Here is a 19,587-nt window from a genome sequence, read left to right on the forward strand (position 1 = left end):
AGAGAAACGCAATCTACACACGAAACTGAAAGTATAATCTTACGCAAAAGCAGAAGCAAAATTTCACACGCTAACTACAGCATCGTAATTCCGCAGCCAAATGCCACGAAGACGCAAAACACTAGTTATTCTTGAATGACGCGCCATTTGCGGGCTACGAAAACAGGGAAATTTGAAACTACAAAACACGGCTAGTTACATGAACAGCAGTCGTTCATGAAGATTTTTCTAGCACAAACGCAATCATGAAACTTGTCAGCAGTGCAATTCGGGAGCAAATCAGAACCCCTTTCTGCAAGCAAAAAGCAAAGTTCGCTTGTATTTTACGCGAAAAGCAGCCCACCCCAACTCAGCGCTGTTTGGTGCCCCATATGGCCACATTTACAGACATGATAACTGAAATTTATGCCGCAGCTGCATCCCCTAAATCTAGTGCAGTTAGATGCACAAGAAACACGCCCAGTCACGAAATGATTGCGGTTTACCTGAATCTTGGGAAAGCATCCTGCAAGCTTCAAAATCACGCGCCCTCCATTACCATCCCAGAATGCATCAGTGGGGCTGGCTTGCTGCGTGCGCTCGAGCCCGCGTGCGCTTGCTGCTGCATAGACGAAGAAGCCGATCCCCCACCCACCCAACCTCCGCGGATTATCTAGGGCAGAGTAGGCGGCCTTGCCTAGCCGCCTGTGCTTTGAATTTTCGAGCAGTAAATTCTAGCACTGCTCGAGACGAATTGTACAGATTAAAGAGGGGCACAGCCGCAAAATAGTGGGATAAATTAGTAAACGACATATCCTCAGTTCGTTAAGTTGTGTAGTTTTCTGAAAAACTACGAGGTTCTGGTTCCGATTTTTGTTGGAAAGTATGACTGCGAAGTATGACAACCATTACATGCTGAAAGGAATGAATACGGTCCGACTAGTCCGACTACACCAAATGAAAGTTTAGTGGGTTAAGCTGTCAGCACTAGTCGGCACGATGTGTCACCGTGTCACCTGTGGCGGCGCAGCAATCGAAATAATCTGACTTGCGTCCAGCGTGCTCTGCAGATACTCCAGTTGCCTTGTTTTGTATGCACAGTCTGATGACCTCCATTGTCTTAATTAAGCGTCTCTCGCCGGCCAGACAGGCTGACATGTGACGGAAGTGGTCGATAATGTGGTGTAGCTGTGACCGCTCAGCCACACAGGAAACCCGCCCATGAAGACTCTTTACGCGTGCAGTACACCAATTTACTTGCAAATTCAAGATATCTTCCGACCAAAACGAAAACTGCTGTCGACTGTGTACCGTAGGAGAATGCTGAACCCGATGTGCCGACGTGGAGGTTCTGGTTCCGATTTTTGTTGGAAAGTATGACAACCATTACATTACATGACAACCATTATATATATATATATATATATATATATATATATATATATATATATATATATATATATATATATATATATATATATATATCCCAAAAAAAGTGTGTATGGTTTACGGGGGCTTAACGTCCCAAAGCGACTCAGGCTATGAGGGACGCTGTTGTAAAGGGCTCCGTAAATTTCGACCACATGAGGTTCTATAACGTGCGCTGACATCAAGTACGTACGCGGGCCTCTAGAATTCCGCCTCCATCGAAATTCGACCACCGCGGCCGGGATCGAACCCGCGTCTTTCGGGTCAGCAGCCGATCGAGCGCTACAACCACTGAGCCACCGCGGCGGCTTTGTGTGTGTGTGTGTGTGTGTGTGTGTGTGTGTGTGTGTGTGTGTGTGTGTGTGTGTGTGTGTGTGTGTGTGTGTGTGTGTGTGTGTGTGTGTGTGTGTGTGTGTGTGTGTGTGTGTGTGTGTGTGTGTGTGTGTGACATGGGAAAACCATGCTGAACGTCCTTTTTTTTTTAACAAAAACTTCCAAGATATGCATGGCACTAATGGGACCACCCTCACTCAACCGCCCCATTCTAATTGATAAATCCACCACTGCCATGGGCCCACGATTCTATCGTTCTATGTTCTATCCTCAGCTGACTACGACTGGGTAACGTAATCGCATGTAATGTAGCCGGCAAGCTGACATTACTGGTTGGTCATAAAGATCCCAATAAAAAAAAAATGGTTTAAACGGAGCCTCGGCGATACAAGCAAAAGCACTGTAGTGACTGTAGTGCAACGCAGCGCGCACAGTTCGCTCGCAGCGCTCTCTATCCTGTCCACAACACAGGCCCTGAAGCGGGCGCCGCTGGCCGTACTGGTCGTACTAGTGCTACTTGGGTTCTTGGGAGTCAGCTGCTCAGGCGAGCACTCAGTCTGAGGTTCTCTGTATTTCCCGAAAAGTAACAAAGGTGAGAACACCTGGAGAAGCGAAAGTGCTAATGATTTTGTCTGTGCTCGTCGTTCAGTTTAAACTGCATAAACGACCAGAGACCGCTCCGATTAAGGCTGAAACAGTGGATACAGGGGTGGGTTCATTCAAGATGCATACAGGACAAACGTATTTCCGTCAGTTTCGTTATCAATTCAGGTGCAGGCTCTTTTTTAGTCGTTCAGACGTTCCGCAGTATCAAACAATTTGACGGCCGTCGCCCACTATCACCAATCAACGGGTTTTTGTAGGCATTTCGTGTCGAAGGGCGAATGAGAACTGTCCTGCGGACACAAGCAGCAGGCTACACGGGCTACAACTAGCGATAGATCGTTGAAACCGCTGCAGGCGCCGCAAAGCTGACTTCTCGTCAAAAAGAGAGGCCGCGTACCGGCTTGGAAACCTGCGCTTTTGGCGGAAAACAAGCGCTGAAAACTTGCTTGTGAAAGAGGACGTATGCAGCACGAGCTGAAAGTTATAAACACTTTGGCAGATTTGTCTGTCTTGTTGGGTTTGATAACTTACAGTGAACTGCGATGCATCTCCAACTACGTGGCGTTTACGACGTGTCGTGGCCAGCGTGAACGAGAACTAATTTGGAGTAATGAAAACACCATGAGTAACTGCCTTGCACAAGTGATCCCTTTCATACTTGTGCGTGAAAATTAGTGATAATTCAGTGCACATTAGCTCTCAGTAGTGCCACACGTTCATAGTGCATCGGGCTGAGAAATTCTAACCATGCCAGATCTTTTCGCTCCTCTATGTCTGCACCTATTCTCCGGAAATTAAGAAAACGTTCAAAACCACATGATGCAGGAGCACAATTCCTTCCTACCTTAGATTAAAGCTGTAACATCTGCAGCACGTTTTGAGCTGCGGTTGGTTGCCAGTAAGCGTGCGGGGTGCAGTTTCCCTGGATGGTCTCAGCCGACTGGTTCATTTAGAGGACTGTTTTAATGCTGCAGTCTACCATGGTATAGCCTTACACTTTTGGGGGCTGGCTCCATGGCAGATTATACTACTTCCAGGAAGGCCGCATTCTAATACATGATGCTAGTGATGCACCACTTTGAACAGCTGGGAATAGAGTTACCTCCAAACAAGCACTGAAATGATCATTTGTGCAAACATGCAGTGCACAGTCAAGGTCCTGCAATGTTGACAGCTGCAGCATGGCTTGCATAATGCACTGTGGGCCACAGTTAAAAGGAGTGGAAATGCCTTCCTGCTTCATCATGCAGCCTTTGTAAATTTTGTGTATTTGCCCCCTTTAAGACATATCCTTGGCAAATGCTCTCATTTACATTTTAGTGACAATGCAAGGTTGCTTATATTGACTACTCAGTAAGCTGAATTCAAGGCCAAAATTGTTGCAATGTTTAAAATATTTCAATGGTCCACACAAGCTCTTAAGACAATCCCCTTACTATGAAAGCCGAGAAGCATTTAAGTGGCTCTAATGTGTGTGTTGCATGAGCGAAAATTCTGATCTACTTTTAATTTAAATGTGGAATAACAAGCTTTTAAAATGTGTGCGGATGCTAGCGAAACAGGCGTGTAGAGACGGCAAATATGAAGTGAAGTGCACTGCTTCTGGTAGGGGAATTGTTGGCAAACCACTGCTGGGCGCCCGCTTCTGCTGTTACTCATAAATTTGTAGCCTAAGCTGTTGGATGTCATTAACAGCTGTGGCAGCCAAAGTGTAATCTATCACTAAATTATCTTATGTGTTGTTACTAAGCTGTTGGATGTTGTTAACAGCTGTGACAGCCAAAGTATAATCTATCACTAAAATCTTTTATGCGTTGTTATTTTTCACACAGTAAGAACACTACGTTTATTCTTCTATTTCTCTACTTTTGAAACCTGGTCACATTTGCATTTTTAGTCAGTGTGATCATTTGCAAGCAGCATCAGGGAAGTTTGTGTGTTTTCCAAATAACTTCTGAAGCATTCCTGTTTATAGACTCAGACAAAAACATTCAACAGAGGCCCGTCTCGAGTAGGTTTCAAAACATTGTGTTTTCTTACAAGAACTTGGTTGGCATTCACTTCATTTCTCACTTAAGTTCTTCTTTATGTTCAGATGTCACATCTCTATGTTGTTGAGACCTTGATTTTTTAGTTAGTTTTTGTAAACAGTACAGTCTGCCAGCTTCTTTTGGGATAGGCACAAATTGCATTGAAGTTACCACTACATGCAGCAAGCACTGGATGGCTTAAGCACTTGGCAGATCTGCTGTTTAAGAGTGCTGGACTGTGAGTGCAGGTTTATTAAAGGTGCACTAAAGAGGAATCTGAACTCGTCTTGTTACTGCTGGAATTCGACCTACACGTGTCGAGCATTCTTAGAAACTTCGAATTATTCTCCTGTGTGGCCGATTTCCCTATTTAAATCAGATTAAACGTTCTAGCTCCCACCTTTTTTTTTTAACTTTGAACTTTTTTGTTGTGTTGCACCTCCTCATTGTATCACCATTTGTCTTGTGGGTCATGGGATCTCACCATCACAGAATCAGCTTAGAGCCTCTGGTGCTAGGCAAACACCATGATTGAGAAGGCTGGTTCTGTTTGCAGCAAAATCTGCATGAGCCAGGCCGGCATTGGAATGGCAGACGTCACGCTAGATTGCAGATATTTAATGCAAATGGGTGTGCACTGAGTCAGATGTGAGTGATGGCTGCATGCTCTTACTATGCAATGTGCTGGCTTTCTGTTCCTTTTTAAATAAAGATCTTTTCATACTCAGGGCTATGTCCTTGCCTCTCTCACCTTTTTGTTTGTTTCTTAATTTGCTGTGCTAGCTGCATTTTAGCCTGTGCTGTAATCTCCCATGCTAGCTAGAGTTTCCTGTAAATGCTGAAGCTGGTAGTTATTGACAAAGTGCACCTTGTAACCCAACAGCTTGTGACAGTGCTATCATCACATCTTGCTTGAAGGCTTTTGTTGAGCTGGTAACAATTCCTCCAAGTTGAACAGTAAAAGAAAAACAGCTCAGTGTCGGGGGGGGTACAATGTAAAGAGCACAGCTATCTTGTCACACTTGTTTTCTCACTGCTGCGTCTGCTGGTATACGCCTCTTGCAATATCAATTATTTTCAAACACCCAGATAAGCGTGAGTTGCGCAAGCTCAGCACGTGGAAAAATGTGCTAATGAACAAATCGTAAAAGGGAGAGTCTGAACAGTTCGTGACCAACCAACTTTTTTGTACCACTTTCTGTTTGTTTTTAATTTGCTTCAGTTTTGCTGACTGAGACGATCTGTCTCGTTTTCACAATAAACCTTGCTGCGAGTCGGCGCATGTCTTCGCCAATCCCTTGTATGCTGTCCTGTTTGAGCTGTTTCTTATAGCTTCCTATTTAGTTCCTTGAATTTGCCTCTATCGAAATACGGCCACCGTAGCCGGGATTCAATCTTGCGACTTTGATATTAGCAGCCGAACGCCAAAGCCATGGAGACACCGCGGCGGATGATACTGCCACAAACTGCACATCGCGCATCAGCTCGATCGGTGTTCGCTTTGGTTAAGTGAACGCGCACGTATGCAAGCATAGCGAACACCGATCGAGCTGAGGTGAGATGTGCACGCTGCAGCTTCTCGCAGTATCACCCGCTGCAGTGGGTTTTGCCGTTCGGCTACTGACCACTAAGTTGAGCCCAAAGTCTCGGAATCGTATCACGGTTGCCATATTTCGACTGAGGGGAAACATCCGAATGCCGTGCAGTATTAGTGCACTTTAAAAAACCCCAGGTGGTAGAAATTAATCAGAAGCCCTCTGTCGCGTCCTTTGTTGTGCATGTGCAGCTTAAACACAGCGTACACAGACGCCTGGCGTTCTTCCCACGTTAAAGAAATCTGTTCTTTTTTTTTTTCTTCCTCTGACACAGCTTTCCATGGCGGTCACAAAGGCCTAGAGTAGGGGGAAAAAAAGCTATGCAGCGGATGCCGCTCGCACCACAAAGCAACGCTTTTTTTTTTTTCTCGTATGGTAGAGTCGACTTTTAAAAAGAGTACCAAAGTAGTTATCTACCACAACCACATCGCCTTTGGAAGTCTGTTGGCAGCTTCGCTTAATATCAGCGCAAACCTTGTACCAAATGGTTCAGGGTATAGTGAACTAGAATAGTTCAGAGCAATGTTACTTACAATCATACATGTGTTCCACTGAGTCTTGTCCAAGCAAAGTCCTTCTGATGTGTCTTTGCTGCCCTCTTGAACGTGCATTAATGAGAGACTGGTTCCGAAACAGTTCGCAAAAGTTCGCTTTTCTTTTCTGTTGAATTGATTTGTTCAAGGTATCAGCAACATTAATTTTGCCAACTGCGCGAGGCTTTTAATTAAGCACTGAAAGGCAGAAGGATCGAAAATATTTCAGAAAACTTGGAGGACGCTTAAACTAAGTCTTTAAGAGTGGAATGCGACAGCGTGTTGCAGCGCTGCCAGGGAGTCCACGGAACGGCATCGCCCGTTCGGCGCGACGCCTTGCCCGTTGGACAAATCGCTCGGAGTCTCTAAGAGGCCTCCCGCCAATGGCTTCAGTGATGTTGCTTCCTGAATTTGCCATTGTGCGCCTTCATTGTGATTTTAGAGGAAAGACGCAGTAACTGTCTCGCATAAGGGTGGACACATCAACCAGGCCGTGAGGGAAGGGAGGAAGTTTGGAGTGAAAGAGAAAAAAAACAGAGGCTGTAATTGAGGTCTGCGTCTCCGTTGGCGTCGTATTCATTGGCACAGGCGCTCGGGCGGTACGGGTTCTATGACATCGCAATGGTTTACACCCACACAAAACTTGACGCACACAGGTCCGGTCGCCGCTGCCTGCCCGTCTGAAGCCCGCAGAGGTCGTAAAGGGTTGCACCCATGCTGCCGCCCGCAAGGGCGAAACCATCGTGTTATTACAGGGCTCCGCGTTCAAACCAGTTGATGTCTTCAAAGGTTTCGTCTGTTGGTCCTCCAAATTCAAATCCACAACCCCTGTGCGGTGTCAGTGCACGTTAAAGAACCCCAGGTCACCGAAATTACCGACGCCCTCCACTATGGCATCCCTTATAAGAGAGTTATGGCATATCGTTAGTGTTTACATTACCGTTTACCGTGTTACCAGACGCTGGACTTTCCGGTTAGCGTGGCGCACGCCAGAGGACATTTTAGCGTACCGTCTCTCCTGTAACAAGTTACCGTAAGGCTAAACAAGTGATGATGATGGCAAATGCCCAGCTTTTAAGGAAAAAAAATACAGATGCATTGCAATCATTTCTATGGCGTGAGATGCTACACTTTAATAAATCTTTTCCTCTGCATATAAAGACGTACCAACTATACTTCAGCTAACAGCCGACTCAGCGGCTTTTCAAATGTGCCTGTGAAGCTAGACACCTTTGCCTGCCCTGGCCAGTAGACAATTTCGCTACGTAAACCTCGGTAAACTTGCATACACAGTGCACGTTGCGTTGCGAGCGCTGTAGAAAAGCACAACTACAACACCTGTTTGCCGTGCCGCATAGTTGCTTTTTGTGTGTTTGGATGGATGGATGGATGGATGGATGGATGGATGGATGGATGGATGGATGGACGGACGGACGGACGGATGGACGGATGGATGCACGCACGCACGGACGGACGGACGGACGGATCCTCCTCTCCGCACACAACGCACAACATGTCTATCTCGTGGTACCTGACTCTATATGTCTTAGTCCTCAAAACTCCCGTCCTGGCCTCAAACAACAAAGAGCTTCCCCTACAATTACCATAAATATTTTCTTTGGCAATTTCGTGCTTAAAGATCCTGTATGTTCCCAGGGCTGATTTCGTCAAAATTCCTGTTTTCCACAGAGCTCTCTCTGTTTCTTTAACCTTTTTCTTAACCGATAATTGCTGATTTGCCCCCTACTGCTGTCCAGATATTTGCTTGTCAGTTTTCTAGTTCGCTTTCTCAATTTCGTGTCAACGTTCCTTATATACAGGTGTCTGAAAACTTTCCTAGCCCACTGCTTTTCCCCCATTTTTGTCAATCGCTTCTCAAATGCTATCTTACTGCTAGCTTCTCTGCTCTCAAACGACGCCCATCCCATATCACTCTGTGCCCCCTGATTTGGCGTATTGCCATGTTCTCCAAAAGCTAGCCTCCCTACGCCACATTGTTTAATTTCTAACCTTGCTTGAACATGTGGCCTCATGCACAGGACCGCATTACCGAAAGTCAGGCTAGGAACCATCACCCCTTTCCAGATCTCTCTTACCACTTCATACCTATTGTAATTCCACAGTGCAATATTTTTCATGACAGCTGCATTCCTACTAACTTTATTCATTACATATTTTTCATGCTCTGTCAGATACTCAGCACCGTTATTTTTCCACACCCCAAGATACTTGTACTCATCCAATGCTTCTAGCGTGAACTCCTGTATTCTATGCTCGCCGCCCTTATCGTTAAATATCATGACAGCAGATTTTTCCTTACTAAACTTGAAACCTAATCTATCTCCCTCTTTACCACGTATGTCTATCAACTTCTGTAAATCTACCTTGTTCTCAGCCATTAGCACTACATCATCAGCGTATATTAGTCCCGGTAATGACTGTTTAATCCATTCTCCTTGCTTGAAAAAGAAAAGTTCAAGCCTAGTCCGCTCCTCTCTAGCTTGGTCTACAACCGTTGCAGGTACAACATGAACAACAAAGGGGACAGAGGACATCCTTGTATGAGCCCCCGCTGTATCTCTACAGGCTCTGATACATTTTTTCTCATTTCATAATCACTCTGTTACCTTTATATATATATATATATATATATATCTTTTAAAAGATTAATTACTCCATCTTCCACATCCAATGTGCCCAGTATGTCCCACAGATATCTTGAATAATGTTGTCGTAGGCTCCCTTAATATCCAGAAATGCTAGCCATAGGGGCTTCTGTTCCTTTTCAGCAATATCTATACACTGCATCAATGAAAACAGATTGTCATCCAACCTCCTTTGTTTCCGGAACCCATTTTGTAGCTCCCCTAGCACCCCTTCGTTCTTTACTCAAGCCTGCAATCTATCCTTTATAATCTGCATCACCACCCTGTAAACCACAGATGTCACTGTTATGGGAGGGTAGTTACTTACGTCAGGTTTGTCCCCCTTTCCCTTATATATCATGTTCATTGTACTTAATGGCCATTCATCGGGACTTTCCCATCCACTATCATTTTATTCACTACCCGTATTAATGTTTGCTTGGATTTTGGTCCTAGCTTCTTTATTAACATAATCGGAATACCATCTGGTCCTGTTGATGTGCCACTAGGAACCTTCTTCTCTGCCCTTTCCCAATCTCTTTGCTCAAGTGAAGCTATTGCAGCAACCAATCTATCCTCCTTCGATAAATTATGTGCAACCTTTCTTTCTTTAAATTTTTCTGTCATTCTTGTTCCTATGTGTTTTATAGCTTCATTCCCTTCCAGTAAACACAGTTGCGTCATCTAGTGGCGCGCCAACTCCGGGCCGGAGAAACTTCTTGTTTTCTGCAATTACTGATGACAAAAGTAAGAGAATTACCAATTTTTTTTCGAGGAAAAAATCGTGACAGTATAGAACAAATGTTAAATCGGTCACAGAACTGAAGAGCTGCGGTGTACTCGTTGCTGTTTGGCTATGTACACGAATAATATAGTCAGGCTTAACTGCCCAAAAATCGGCCAATAATCTCAAAAACATGGCCTAGTTGTTGCTCAAACTTCAACGTATGAGAGAGTTTGCAAATTAAAAGCGAATGCATTCATGTATAGCGAGAAATGGCGCCGAAGAACGCGGCGGCCGTGCAGGGCGCAGCCATGTTTGTTTACGAGCGAACGCTAACTCTCCGCAACGCTAAAAGAGATTCCGTAAAGTGCTAGCGGACCGGTAAGTAGCGGCGCATGCGCAAATGTCGCTAGCCGGGCCCGGTAAACGGCAACGTAAGCACGGTAACGATATGCTAAAACTCTCTTCTTTGCATGGCTCGCTGTGTTGTCCTTAACTTAAGCTGAACCCTTTTCGTTAGCCTCCACGTTTCTGCCCCGTAGGTGAGTACCGGTGGGATCGAATGTCACCGACTAGCCAACTGCCTTGTCAGAAGCACTGAAGCTCAATTTCCCTGGCCCAGGTTATCCGTGTTGGAATGGCACCCTGCGCGAATAACTATGATCTCGACAAAGCTCGAAGCCACGGCGGAAACGCGCTCGGCAGAGTCCGAAAACACGCATGCTCGCGTCCATACGTAAACACGGTAACGATATATGCTATAACTAGAGAGTTATAGCATATCGTATTGAGTAACAACTAGGCCATGTTTTTGAGATTATTTGCCGATTTTTGAACAGTTAAGCGTAACTATATGTCGTGTACATAGCCAAATAGCAACGACTACACTGCAGCTCTTCAGTTTTTTGCCGCATTTATTGTTTTTCTATATTTTCATGATTTTTTTCCCCGAAAAAAAAAAGACTGCTAATTCTCTTACTATATTCATCAGTAACTGCTGAAAATAGAGTTTCTCCGGCCCGAGTTGGCGCGCTTTAACTTACTGCCACTAGATGGCGCCACTGTGTTTACATCCAAACACATCGAGAAGCGACGATGCGTCACTGTAAACAGGTGTCGTAGTTGTGCTTTTTTACAGCACTCGCAACGTGCGCTGCGCGGGCTCCGTGCGCTCGTATGGTGGCGCCAGCAGCGACCACATCGCCAGCGCCGCCTCGTGGCACTCGCCGCGTTAACCGGACGCTCAGTCACGGCCGGTCTCTCGAAGGGAGAGCGCGCGCGCCTCCCTCGAGACTGGCCGCGGTGGCCCTGCGCCTTCCTCCATGCCCGATGCGTTCGCGCCAGCCCGGCCGCATAGCAGACGCGCACTGACCGCGATGCCATTCTAAGTCAACGCCTTCTTCTCTGCGGATTTCAACGCATTGAAAGCCTTGACGCCACCACTGTTGCATTTCGTTTCAATTGCTTTCAGGTTGGGCTGATCACCGATTCCGAGCAACCATGATTGTGTTGCAGTCCCGGCGGCACTGCAATATCTGGCAGCGCAGTTGAGCTTATTGAGATAAATTAAGTACCTTTACAGTTTGAGAAACAAGGCTCTGACCCAAATAATGAAATCAGCTATATGTAATTTACATCCACTGTGACATCGACTATGTGAATGGTCGGCTAGAAATGCGAAAAACGCAACCTTACTACACATATACATCAGATGATAGTGCTCTCCATCCTTCAGGATCGACACTTCGTTACTTTGTGTATTCCTATCAGAGAAGCATAGCTCTAAGCATACAAAAAGACGATGGGTTTCTTGCTAAGTATCTTCCACAGGACTTTCATTTCAGGAATTTCATGAAGACACCAATTACATGAATTATTTTGGTCGTATTTCCTTTTGGTAAATACTTTATTATATAAAAGCCGCCGCGGTGGCTCAGTGGTTATGGTGCTCAGCTGCTGACCCAAATGACTCGTGTTCGATCCTGGTTGCGGCGGTCGCATTTCGGTGAAGGCAAAATTCTAGAGGTCCGCGTACTGCGCGATGTCAGTGCACGTTAAAGAACTCCAAGTGGCTGCAATTATCTGGAACCTCCTACTATGGCTCCCCTTATAGTCTTCGTTGTATTGGGACGATAAACCTAATTAAAATCAAAAGATTAATTCCCGAAATTAAGGGTTTAGTGATGTTGTGAAATCCAAGAAATATATATAGAGAGAAATTTGAACCACTCTCTATATTTCTTTTTATTCGTCTAGAACAGGATTTGAGATCTCATAAATGTAACAAATAAAGATACAAAATTTTAAATCACTGAAGGAAATAAAATGATGCAAATAAATACACAAAAGCTTAGGTGAAACAATGGGAAAAACGACATAAGCACTCTCAGAAGTACGACGTCGCTCCCACTGCATACACACACGCACGAAAAAAAAAACTAGAAACAAAATTGACACGCTGAACCACAGATGAGCATAACAAACGAAGACTTAAACTTCAGATGCTAGCTCCAAGAACTTCACCGCAGACCATTTCCTGTGACTGACTGAACGCATTCCTTCGCTCTACATTAAGACATAAAGCAGCTCCTACCAATGATGGCACGTTCGAAACACCCCAGTCACCCAGTCAATGTAAACCCTTTCCCAGTTCACTCTCATGAATTTAATTCCACAGTGCACTCATTTCCAGCATACCCTCTGTGCATGAGCTAGCATGCACGATGTCCAAGAAAAGAGTTTAAATATATTCGGTACCTTGACTGCAGTGTTTTTATAGCTGTTATGGCATTGGGTAAACACAGCAGTAGGTAGAGCACCCATAATTATCCAAGTTTGTTTTCGCCTTCGGACAAAACACCTCAACGCTCGCCTCGCTCACTGCAAACTGAACCAGAGAGCTGCGTTGGCTGCGTCCTCCTTTCGCCACCGCTGTTAACCAGGTGGCGCCACTCGCGCGCGCCAAACTGCAGCGCACGGAGCCCATACGTAGTGAAATTGTCAACTGGCCAGGGTAGGCAAAGGTGTCTATCTTCACGGGCACATTTGAAAAGCCGCTGAGTCGGCTGTTAGCTGAAGTGCAGTCGGTACGTTTTATATGCAGAAAAAGATTATTAAAGTGCATGCACGTCTCACTTCATAGAAATGATTGCAATGGATCCGTATTTTTGTTTGCAATAAAAGTTGGGCATCTGCCATCATCATCAATCGTTTTAGCCTTACGTTAACTTGTTACGGGAGAGACGGTACGCTAAAACTTCTGACGTGCGCCGCGCTAACCGGAAAGTTCGGCGTCCTGTAACACGGTAAACGCCAACGTAAACACGGTAACGATATGCTATAACTCTCTAACGTTTGGATTTATTTGTTTAACCTCCCAAAGTGACTCAGGCTATGAGGCCGCCGCAGTGAAGGACTTCAGATAATTCCTAACACCTGGGGTTCATTCGCCTGCGCTGACATCGCACAGTACACAGGCCTATTTAGCACTTCGCCTCCATCGAAAAGCGACCGCCGCGGCCAGGATCGAACCCGCGTCTACCGGGTCAGCCGGGCTCTATAAAACGTTAACTGCGGGACTGCGCACGCGCGTGTGCGTGTGTGTGAGAGGGGGGGGGGGGGGTAAAGTGGGAGGATGGGTTGGTGGGTGGCGCTCGCGCGCCCCCTACTCCCTCGTGAACTAGAATCCCCTCGGCGCACTTTTTTTTTATTATACCCCGCGCCATTTCTCCTCACGAAGCCCTGCTACACAGATCTCTTCCTTGCGTGATAAAGAAGAGAGAAAAAAATGGCGCTAGGGTAATGCACGCACAGTGCCCCTCCTTGCATGATTATACACCGAGTCGACGTCATCAAGTTTTTCCCTTGTGCGGTATAATTTCGTCGAATGCAATCTTTATTGCCCGCTGTCGCCTGATTCACCCGTGACAATAAAAAGAATCGGTCAGTGGCTGCGCGGAGCTGTAGGCCACCGTCGCTTAGTAAATATTTCTCAGTAATTGTGCAATATCGACACCAAATAAAGGGCTGCGCTGACCTTGTGCACTGTTTTTCCAGCTCGTGTTTGCCTGTTGCATATTGGACGTAAGCTCGGGAAAAGCGCGAGGCCCAAAGATAACCTGTGAAGGAACTGTGTATAGAACGTTGCATAATTTGGCAGAAAGGCGTTATTCAGACCCGAGCCTTGGAACTCTGCCAGCCCTGTCAAGAGTGAGAGATAAACGGCATTTTATTCATCCGCGAGCCTCACCGAAGATCCTTTATTATGGGTTGCGCTCCCCATCGCCGGCCACCAAGAATCTGTTTGTTTCCATCCCCTCGCTGTCTCGCGCGCAGTGGTGTTTTATCAAATATATTACGTTAAAAACACTCGCTGATTTGTTGACTCGGTGTGGTAGCGAATCTCGCAAGGTGAAGTGGGTTTATAGCTCAGCCACAACACGGCTATACACAGGATATAAGCTGTGCAGGGTGGCGGAATAAAGCCCCCCCCCCCACCCTTTTTTTTTTCAGAACCGATATTTTGTCTCGTTTGTGATGCTGGCACAAGCGCCTCTGGGCGGCCGCAGTGCAGGCAGTTCAATTTCATTCAGCGCGGATTTTTTTTCATCCCCTTGTGGCAGGTACGGCGTTGTTTTCAGGAAGTCGATGGCGCCGGCTACATTGGAAATTCCTGCTGGACAGAATGGCAGGGCCATTTCGTGTATAGAGTTAGGAATCGTTTTTCCAAACCAAGAACTAGAGATGGGCGTCTCCAAGTTGTACGCGTGCCTACGGGAAGTGCTGTCTGGTGCTGTCACTTCTTTATTCTCACGTGGTGGAACATTTTATTGGAGGACACTGGAGCTGATTTATCGTCGCAGAAACTGCCTCTGAGAATAAAAAAGATAATTAATTGGGCATAAATGTGCGTGTTTTTTATATTTATTTATTTTATATACAATACTGCCAGTCTCAGTAAGAGACCGTAGCAGGTGGGCAATGAGTCCAATATAGAGTTCAAACAAGCCTGCAATTCCGTGAGCTTGGAAGTGTGAATCCGAAAGCTTTCGAGTCATGTTAGTTTTTGAAATAGGGGGTTCAAAAGTAACCGCACATTTTTAGGTTTTTATCGATTGTAAAGCATATAATGCGTTTATGACGGGGCTATTTTAGAAAAATGGTACAATTGCTCCTGAGCACCACTTTTGACGATTCTATTACCTGTCCAGACGGATACCTCGTTCAAGCATACTTGTGAATACTAATTGATACCTAATACGGTATGATTAACTTTAAATTAATAAATTTAAACACCCTCTATACAGGGTGTTCCACCTAATACCTTGCATAATTTTTAAAAAATAGGCTTTTTAAGTTAGAAGAGCGCTTTTTTCGGCATAGCATTGCCAGTGGTGCAGTAATCGGAATACAGCTAAGATGTGGTAACTAGCAGGCTGGTTAACTGATATTGAATAGCTAACTTAATTTTTAACTATTACTCTTATGTTTCTTAATCATTGTGAGGCTTGCAGCGCTCCCGTAAGTACTATCCATATGAGTATTTAGAATTTCGAAAACGTGCTTACCCTCGGCGCTGTGGCTCAACAAATGTTGGCTACATCGCGCCAGAAAACATGCGCTTTCGAGAAGCTTGCATGCAAAGCAACCTCTCCAGTTGTCGTAGCCAGTCGAAATTGCCAAAATTTGTTTGGCCTCAGCGCTGAGGGTAACCGCGTTTACGAAATTATAAAAACTGATATCGGTATTACTTACGGCGGGCTTCTCGCCTATAAATAATTAAGCAGCCTAACAGTAATACTGAACAAGTTAATTATTGAGTATTAGTAAATCAGCCTGCTAGTTAGCACGTCTTAGCTGTATTCCTATATACTACACCGCTGACAATGCTATGCCGGAAAAAGCGCTCTTCTTACTCAAAAAGCCTATCTTGAAAAATTGTATTCAGTATTAGGTGAAGCTCCCTATGTAGTCGCGGATGGATTCATCTGCCTATCAGAATTCAGCGCTGACTTCGTGCGCTCCTGCTTTCGAGCTTAGGAATGAAACCAGGGACGCCGCCATGGGGGGGGGGGGGGGGGGGGGGGAGCTCTGGACCCCCCCCCCCCATGTATTTTCATGAGGGAGCTCAGCCCCTCCCCTATCTGAATTCCTGTCTTGTTAACATTTTTTTGCAGTAACCTAACTTACGACCTGCGCGTTCCCATGACGTCCCAGTAAGAAACTACACGTTGAAAACATCCCGAAGTCTCTGGAACAAGCATGAATTAGAGTGCTGGCCCTCATTTTGGATTTCATAGATCGGCAATTTTAGCAATAAAAACAGTCTGGCGCTGGTACCAATTCGCAGTAGCAGCAGAAGCAGGGAGCTAGCTGGCTTCGCTTTTCCTTTGTTAAAAAGTGGCGAAGTCCATTAACGTATGCGAAGGGAAGTTTCCCCGGCAGTCCCAGTCACCGTCGTCTTTGTGAGTCGGATGTGTCATCGCTCAGCTTGGCGCACGGAAAGGGGGAGGCCGGTCTTTGTCGTCGTGAAGTGGCTGGTGGCAACACCCTCTAGAGAATTTGAGGGTGTTGCTAGTGGGCTGTTCGGCTGTTCATTGTTCGGGGAGGAAGTTGGCGCGACGGTGCGGGGTCAGTCTAACTTGTTCAGCAGAAAATTCTAAGAAAGTTTAGTATGAGCAGAGCCCCTTTCCCTGTATGAGGTAGCCCACCCCTGCCGTCACAGAAGCGAAGCCCATTGCTTTGCATTTCCTGCCTAACCTCTACTGCGGTGCTACTGTAGCGGTGCAACACCCTCTAAATACTTTCTTCAGGCCTCTCCAGGCCCTCCTTTCCACACGCGCTACGTCACGCCAAGTGTCCGGTCAGGCTGCTCACCAAGCGCGGCTCCGCTCCGCTCGGTTGTCTCCCTCGATGTGCTCGCGCTTGCCCGGGCAAGCACAGACACGAACGCAGTCTTGCAGTGAGCGTCTAGCTGCTGCTTGAGTCTTTCAGCCTGGCGTTGGGTGCATTTCCGTTCGCTCCTCGCACGGCTGTGTCTGTTTCGTGTGGCCGTTTCTTGTGTGGCGTGCGTACCTGTGCTAGCGCACGAATGGGAAACTGATTGCCTGCCGTGTAGCGAGTGCAACTTCGTGAAACATGGGCCGGTGCTGTGTTCCCGGGTGCCGCGGGAACTACCAGAATGGTCCCAAAGTACGTGTTTATTGCTTCCCAAGAGACGAAGTACGAAGAAAAGCCTGGTTGCGAGCCATTCCACGGAAGGATTTCACACCTACAGAGCATTCGAGGGTAAGACTCTGAAATATTGCTTAATAGGCGCTGGTAATTATCTTAGTTGTGAGCTGTCGCTCCCGGAAAGGCATGCTGTCTTTGTAGGCAATGATATCACTTCTTACACTTATGTATGAATTGTCCAGGAAGCATTTAGTTCTGTGGATGTGCATAAGGCTTGTGTAAAAGCTGTGTAAATATGTAAAAGCTGTTCACTATTCAGACTCTTTTTACTTAGTGTTTTAGGCAATGGAGAGTCATGGCGAATGGCCTTGCTTCATTTTCTCGTGCAGGTGTGTGAACTGCACTTCCACGCAGGCGACTTCATTACGACGTTGTCACACCAAGATGAACTGACAGGGAAAATAATAGAGGTGAAGCGTGACAGGCTACAGTTGAAGATTGATGCTGCGCCTTCTGTTTTTCCAAACTGCCCAAAATACTTGTCCTCAACGCCTGGACGGAGTGAATCGCCAGAGACGAAAAAAGCAAGAAGGGAAAACGCTGCTTTGCAGGAGGCTATGAGGAAGTCACTTCAGTCTAATGAGCTTGAACAGAAAAGAAACAAAGTTTCATCTTACGAGGAGTTCAAATCTAAGTTGCCTGGAATCTGCAACACGAAATTCTGGACCGTTTCTGTCGATGAGCAGTGCGTTAGGTTCCTTCTCATCGAGAATGATCCTTCACCTAATGTGAAATGCGCCTTGGTAGTTCTCCCTGATCTGTCACTTTCTGTTTTCTTGAATGGAGTGAAGCTTCTGTCGCTTCCTTCAGGCAGGATTCTGCCAGCTCAAGTATGCGACACCTCCAGCCTGTCCTTGCTGCTAGAAGAACTCGAGATAGGCTTGCATAATATACCTGAGGTGACGAAAGAGTCGAAACATACTAAAGTATTGCAGTTTGTCGGTTCACTGCTTGCAGACCTCATTGAGGACAGTGATACGACGAAAGAACAGTCTTCTTTGCTGAAATTTCTGGTTGAGCAGATAGAGCTTCTCCTCGCGAAACAGCATGTGTATAGCGCAGAGCTGCTGGTATTCGCCAGTATTTTGAATTCAATTTCTCCTCACGCATATCACTTCACAAGAGCTGCATCAAGAATCATTCTGCCCCATCCTTCCACACTGCGCCGTGTTTGCTCAAATTACAAAGCTGACCCTCTTGTGGAGCAAAATCAACCGCACTGTCTCTCCTACATCCGAGAACGAGTCAAATCAATGAAAGACCACGAGAAGACAGTGACCCTGATGATCGATGAGATCCACATAAAACCATACTTCGACTACAAAGGGGGCACAATAGTAGGATCGTCGGTTCATTCAACGGAACCAGCAACAACAGCCCATGTGTTCATGGTACAATCACTCCTTTCTGCAAACAAGGACGTCATTCACATATTACCTGTGAGCAAACTGAGCGCAGAAATTTTGCACGAGCATGCTAAGAACATAATCATTAATGTTGAGAAAATGGGGCTCAAAATTATCGCTGTGATAACGGACAACAATGCTCTGAACCGCAAGATGATGTCGTTATTTGCTACAAGTCCTCAGGTGAGCATTGTCTATCCCCATCCAGCCGATAACGCTCGCCCTCTTTTCTACGTGGTCGATCCTGTGCATCTCTTGAAGTGCATTAGGAACAATTGGATTAACCAGAAAAACCCTGGAACATGCCTCTATTTCCCTGAAATGGACTTGAGTGGAGCAATGCCCGAAGGGCCTCCTCGTATGAAAGCTGCTTCTTTCGCAGCTGTGCGGCAGCTTTATTCTTCAGAGAAGACGTCGCTTGTGAAGGCTGCTTACAGACTGAACGCAAAAGCCGTGAATCCAACCTCAATGGAGCGGCAAAATGTAAAGCTCGCTCTCGACGTCATTAATCAGTTTGTTTCAAATGCCCTCAGGACACATGGTTCCGCGTTCAAGATTCCTCAAGCTGAGTCGACTGCTCTTTTCATTGACGTTATCCTCACATGGTGGCAAATAGTCAATGTTAAGACCCCTTGCAAAGGCCAGAGGCTAAGGGACAGCATGCAAGACCCTGTAAGGTCTGTTGATGACACACAGTTAGCTTTCCTGAGCGGCGTTGTGGACTGGTTGGACGCTTGGGCAAGAATAAACATCACCAGTGGCTCGCTGACGAAAGAGACTCACAGTGCTTTGCGACTGACATGCTATTCTCTGGTAGAACTCTCGCGCTACTGCTTAGAAGAACTTCACTTCAAGTACGTACTGCTGGGCAAATTTCAGACGGATGCGCTAGAAGACCGGTTCGGCCGTTACCGCCAGCTGGCAGGATCACAGTACCACATTTCCGTGCGTCAGCTCTACGAATGTGAGAAGAAGCTTCGTCTTCAAAAACTTTTGACATTTCCACGCGAGGAAACAGAGTTTGAAGACGTAAGTGAGGATCTTGTCCCATGCAACTTTTCTGTGGCTGTCAGCG

At 46.1% G+C, this 19,587-nt stretch overlaps 1 protein-coding gene and 1 long non-coding RNA gene across 12 annotated transcripts in view; one reads left to right on the plus strand and one right to left on the minus strand.

Annotated features, from left to right (window-relative positions):
• LOC144115406 (uncharacterized) overlaps positions 1 to 946 on the minus strand; it is a 78,048-nt gene extending 77,102 nt beyond the window's left edge. For 5 of the 9 annotated variants that reach the window (XM_077649789.1, XM_077649787.1, XM_077649788.1 and 2 more), the window contains exon 1: positions 486 to 636. In XM_077649789.1, the coding sequence (XP_077505915.1) occupies positions 486 to 504 (19 nt within the window). In that variant the 5' untranslated portion in view covers positions 505 to 636. Of the gene's footprint in view, positions 1 to 43; positions 147 to 485 lie in introns of those variants that run through there. The other 4 variants (XM_077649782.1, XM_077649781.1, XM_077649778.1 and 1 more) reach the window with 4 other exon arrangements.
• Positions 947 to 2,252: 1,306 nt separating this feature from the next.
• The window catches only part of LOC144115405 (uncharacterized), a 23,025-nt gene continuing 5,690 nt past the window's right edge, over positions 2,253 to 19,587 (plus strand). For 2 of the 3 annotated variants that reach the window (XR_013311392.1, XR_013311390.1), the window contains exon 1: positions 2,253 to 2,332. This is a non-coding gene — a long non-coding RNA (uncharacterized LOC144115405). Of the gene's footprint in view, positions 2,333 to 10,163; positions 10,255 to 19,587 lie in introns of those variants that run through there. The other variant, XR_013311391.1, reaches the window with a different exon arrangement.

The sequence above is a fragment of the Amblyomma americanum genome, chromosome 1, assembly GCF_052857255.1.
Source record: "Amblyomma americanum isolate KBUSLIRL-KWMA chromosome 1, ASM5285725v1, whole genome shotgun sequence".
NCBI classification, from domain to species: domain Eukaryota; kingdom Metazoa; phylum Arthropoda; class Arachnida; order Ixodida; family Ixodidae; genus Amblyomma; species Amblyomma americanum.